We start from the raw sequence: 5991 nt of genomic DNA, 5'->3' as shown, positions 1-5991 counted from the left end.
AGTGCCACAAGCTGGTACAACACCAGTGACAGAGTGCCACAAGCTGGTACAACACCAGTGACAGAGGGCCACAAGCTGGTACAACACCAGTAACAGAGTGCCACAAGCTGGTACAACACCAGTGACAGGGAGTGCCACAAGCTGGTACAACACCAGTGACAGAGTGCCACAAGCTGGTACAACACCAGTGACAGAGTGCCACAAGCTGGTACAACACCAGTGACAGAGGGCCACAAGCTGGTACAACACCAGTGACAGAGTGCCACAAGCTGGTACAACACCAGTGACAGGGAGTGCCACAAGCTGGTACAACACCAGTGACAGAGTGCCACAAGCTGGTACAACACCAGTGACAGGGAGTCTCACAAGCTGGTACAACACCAGTGACAGAGGGCCACAAGCTGGTACAACACCAGTGACACAGTGCCACAAGCTGGTACAACACCAGTGACACAAGCTGGTACAACACCAGTGACACAGTGCCACAAGCTGGTACAACACCAGTGACAGAGTGCCACAAGCTGGTACAACACCAGTGACAGAGTGCCACAGGCTGGTACAACACCAGTGACACAGTGCCACAAGCTGGTACAACACCAGTGACACAGTGCCACAAGCTGGTACAACACCAGTGACAGAGGGCCACAAGCTGGTACAACACCAGTGACAGAGTGTCACAAGCTGGTACAACACCAGTGACAGAGGGCCACAAGCTGGTACAACACCAGTGAGAGAGTGTCACAAGCTGGTACAACACCAGTGACAGAGGGCCACAAGCTGGTACAACACCAGTGACAGGGAGTGTCACAAGCTGGTACAACACCAGTGACACAGTGCCACAAGCTGGTACAACACCAGTGACACAGTGCCACAAGCTGGTACAACACCAGTGACACAAGCTGGTTCAACACCAGTGACACAGTGCCACAAGCTGGTACAACACCAGTGACAGAGTGCCACAAGCTGGTACAACACCAGTGACACAGTGCCACAAGCTGGTACAACACCAGTGACAGAGTGCCACAGGCTGGTACAACACCAGTGACAGAGTGCCACAAGCTGGTACAACACCAGTGACAGAGTGCCACAAGCTGGTACAACACCAGTGACAGAGTGCCACAAGCTGGTACAACACCAGTGACAGAGTGCCACAAGCTGGTACAACACCAGTGACAGAGTGCCACAAGCTGGTACAACACCAGTGACAGAGTGCCACAAGCTGGTACAACACCAGTGACAGAGTGCCACAAGCTGGTACAACACCAGTGACAGAGTGCCACAAGCTGGTACAACACCAGTGACAGAGTGCCACAAGCTGGTACAACACCAGTGACAGAGTGCCACAAGCTGGTACAACACCAGTGACAGAGTGCCACAAGCTGGTACAACACCAGTGACAGAGTGCCACAAGCTGGTACAACACCAGTGACAGAGTGCCACAAGCTGGTACAACACCAGTGACAGAGTGCCACAAGCTGGTACAACACCAGTGACAGAGTGCCACAAGCTGGTACAACACCAGTGACAGAGTGCCACAAGCTGGTACAACACCAGTGACAGAGTGCCACAAGCTGGTACAACACCAGTGACAGAGTGCCACAAGCTGGTACAACACCAGTGACAGAGTGCCACAAGCTGGTACAACACCAGTGACAGAGTGCCACAAGCTGGTACAACACAACACAACCTCTACAACACTTAATGTTAAGTCTCCCGACATTCGTAAATGAAAGCTGTAGTTACTGGAGCGTGAGGCGGGTGTGAACACTGCCACAGTTCCCCCGGTGCGGGCTGCTGCCACCACCGCTGCCACCACCACCGCTGCCACCACCGCTGCCACCACCACCGCTGCCACCACCGCTGCCACCACCGCTGCCACCACCACCGCTGCCACCACCACCGCTGCCACCACCGCTGCCACCACCGCTGCCACCACCACCACTGCCACCACCGCTGCCACCACTGCCACCACTGCCACCACTGCTACCGCTGCCACTGCCACCGCTGCCACTGCCACCACTGCTACCGCTGCCACTGCCACCACTGCCACTGCCACCGCTGCCACTGCCACCACTGCCACCACTGCCACCGCTGCCACTGCCACCACTGCCACCACTGCCACAACTGCCACCGGTGCCACTGCCACCACTGCCACCACTGCCACCGCTGCCACCACTGCCACTGCCACCACTGCCACCGCTGCCACTGCCACCACTGCCACCACTGCCACTGCCACCACTGCCACCACTGCCACTGCCACCGCTGCCACCGCTGCCACTGCCACCACTGCCACCACTGCCACCACTGCCACTGCCACCACTGCCACCACTGCCACTGCCACCACTGCCACCGCTGCCACTGCCACCACTGCCACTGCCACCACTGCCACCGCTGCCACTGCCACCACTGCCACCGCTGCCACTGCCACCACTGCCACCACTGCCACCACTGCCACCGCTGCCACTGCCACCACTGCCACCACTGCCACCGCTGCCACTGCCACCACTGCCACCACTGCCACCGCCGCCGCCACCGGAACCTTTATATATATGAAGGAACTAGAAAATATATTGTGGTTCCAACGAAAGTTTCTTAAAGAAACTTTCCCTCTGATAGTGTGATGTGTTGGACTCACCTAGTTGTGCTGGCGAGTCTTCCATTTTGTCTACTACATATATTTTCTCTCTAACACACTCACACATCCCCAGGGAGCAGCCCGTAGCAGCTGTCTAACTCCCAGGTACCTATTTACCGCTAAGTGAACAGAAGCATTAGGGTGAAAGAAACTCTGCCCATTTGTTTTTGCCTGGGCCGTGAATAGTCACGAGTGCTATCGGGTATTGGGGTAAGGGTCAGACGACTCTCCAGTACTTGTGCACAGTTTGTGTCTGAGTGGTTATAGTACTGGACATGGCATGGAGGCCTTTGCTGACCGGGTTCGAATCAGTTTAGGGTCAAGAGTTTTCTGATGCATGTTGGCTTGGGGACCATTCAAACTTTACACATAAAAAAATAAATAAATATAATATATATATATATATATATATATATATATATATATATACATATATATATATATATATATATATATATATATATATATATATATATATATATATATATATATATATATATATATATTATTAAATATGACCGAAAAAGTAAGATTAATAATTCTAACACGAATTTTCTCAATCTTTCGTACATTTCTTTTCACTGTTGGAGGTAATTCAAAAATCAATTCTCCAAAATTCATTTTTATTTCTAGTCTGACGCGACACTTGAGCGCGTTTCGTAAAACTTATTACATTTTCAAAGACTTTACACATACACAACTGAATAGAACTTACATATCTCCGATTTGTTTATATCTACTTTTGAGTGAGGTGGATGGGGTGAGGTGGTATTTAATAGGGTATTAATTTCATCAACACAAGACAGAACACGAAACAATGGGTATTGAAATGGAAGTGACTGTAGAAAGCCTATTGGTCCATATTTCTTGATGCTTCTATATTGGAGCGGAGTCTTGAGGTGGGTAGAATATAGTTGTGCATTAATTGGCTGTTGATTGCTGGTGTTGATTTCTTAATGTGCAGTGCCTCGCAAACGTTAAGCCGTCTGCTATCGCTGTATCTATCGATGATTTCTGTGTTGTTTACTAGGATTTCTCTGGCGATGGTTTGGTTGTGGGAAGAGATTATATGTTCCTTAATGGAGCATTGTTGCTTATGCATCGTTAAACGCCTAGAAAGAGATGTTGTTGTCTTGCCTATATACTGGGTTTTTTGGAGCTTACAGTCCCCAAGTGGGAATTTAAAGGCATAGACGACGTTAGTCTCTTTTAAAGCGTTCTGCTTTGTGTCTGGAGAGTTTCTCATGAGTAGGCTGGCCGTTTTTCTGGTTTTATAGTAAATCGTCAGTTGTATCCTCTGATTTTTGTCTGTAGGGATAACGTTTCTATTAACAAAATCTTTCAGGACCCTTTCCTCCGTTTTATGAGCTGTGGAAAAGAAGTTCCTGTAAAATAGTCTAATAGGGGGTATAGGTGTTGTGTTAGTTGTCTCTTCAAAGGTTGCATGGCGTTTCACTTTCCTTCTTATGATGTCTTCGACGAAACCATTGGAGAAGCCGTTGTTGACTAGGACCTGCCTTACCCTACAGAGTTCTTCGTCGACTTGCTTCCATTCTGAGCTGTGGCTGAGAGCACGGTCGACATATGCGTTAACAACACTCCTCTTGTACCTGTCTGGGCAGTCGCTGTTGGCATTTAGGCACATTCCTATGTTCGTTTCCTTAGTGTAGACTGCAGTGTGGAAACCTCCGCTCTTTTCCATGACTGTTACATCTAGAAAGGGCAGCTTCCCATCCTTTTCCATCTCGTATGTGAAACGCAGCACGGAACTCTGCTCAAATGCCTCCTTCAGCTCCTGCAGATGTCTGACATCAGGTACCTGTGTAAAAATGTCGTCAACATACCTGCAGTATATGGCCGGTTTCATATGTCGTCAACATACTGCAGGTATGTTGACGACATTTTTACACAGGTACCTGATGTCAGACATCTGCTGGAGCTGAAGGAGGTATTTGAGCAGAGTTCCGTGCTGCATTTCACATACGAGATGGACAAGGATGGGAAGCTGCCCTTTCTAGATGTAACAGTCATGGAAAAGAGCGGAGGTTTCCACACTGCAGTCTACAGTGAAGCCTGACAAGGACACATAAGGACACATACATGAAGCCTGACAAGGACACATTCATGAAGCCTGACAAGGACACATACATGAAGCCTGACAAGGACACATACATGAAGCCTGACAAGGACACATACATGAAGCCTGACAAGGACACATACATGAAGCCTGACAAGGACACATACATGAAGCCTGACAAGGACACATACATGAAGCCTGACAAGGACACATAAGACACATACATGAAGCCTGACAAGGACACATAAGACACATACATGAAGCCTGACAAGGACACATAAGACACATACATGAAGCCTGACAAGGACACATACATGAAGCCTGACAAGGACACATACATGAAGCCTGACAAGGACACATACATGAAGCCTGACAAGGACACATACATGAAGCCTGACAAGGACACATACATGAAGCCTGACAAGGACACATACATGAAGCCTGACAAGGACACATAAGACACATACATGAAGCCTGACAAGGACACATAAGACACATACATGAAGCCTGACAAGGACACATAAGACACATACATGAAGCCTGACAAGGACACATACATGAAGCCTGACAAGGACACATACATGAAGCCTGACAAGGACACATAAGGACACATACATGAAGCCTGACAATGACACATAAGTGTCACGGTTACCAACCTTTAACCTCACTACTGATTAAAAGTTGGTCGTTATTGAAGAAAAGGTAAAGAAATTATATACAGAAACCAGAGTTCTACTGAGTAACCTTCAGTACAATCCCCAGAGACCCAGACGTGTGACCATTTGGGCAGCACCAACACAGAGGTGCTGCCTCCTCCAGGTTAGCCTGCAACTCTCAGCACCAACACAGGTACTGCCTCCTCCAGGTTAGCCTGCAACTCTCAGCACCAACACAGAGGTGCTGCCTCCTCCAGGTTAGCCTGCAACTCTCAGCACCAACACAGAGGTACTGCCTCCTCCAGGTTAGCCTGCAACTCTCAGCACCAACACAGGTGCTGCCTCCTCCAGGTTAGCCTGCAACTCTCAGCACCAACACAGAGGTGCTGCCTCCTCCAGGTTAGCCTGCAACTCTCAGCACCAACACAGGTGCTGCCTCCTCCAGGTTAGCCTGCAACTCTCAGCACCAACACAGAGGTGCTGCCTCCTCCAGGTTAGCCTGCAACTCTCAGCACCAACACAGAGGTGCTGCCTCCTCCAGGTTAGCCTGCAACTCTCAGTACCAACACAGAGGTACTGCCTCCTCCAGGTTAGCCTGCAACTCTCATCACCAACACAGAGGC

General features: G+C 49.5%; 1 protein-coding gene across 1 annotated transcript; it reads right to left on the bottom strand.

Moving 5' to 3' along the window:
• Positions 1–4662: 4662 nt before the first annotated feature.
• LOC138368887 (uncharacterized) lies at positions 4663–5295 on the bottom strand. Its single transcript, XM_069331602.1, has one exon. It carries the CDS (start codon positions 5293–5295, stop codon positions 4663–4665), a length of 633 nt encoding a protein of 210 aa, XP_069187703.1.
• Between the last annotated feature and the right edge of the window lie 696 nt (positions 5296–5991).

The sequence above is a fragment of the Procambarus clarkii genome, chromosome 26, assembly GCF_040958095.1.
Source record: "Procambarus clarkii isolate CNS0578487 chromosome 26, FALCON_Pclarkii_2.0, whole genome shotgun sequence".
Lineage (NCBI taxonomy): Eukaryota > Metazoa > Arthropoda > Malacostraca > Decapoda > Cambaridae > Procambarus > Procambarus clarkii.
Note: the sequence above shows the minus strand (reverse complement) of the source record. Positions and strands in the feature narration are given on the sequence as shown.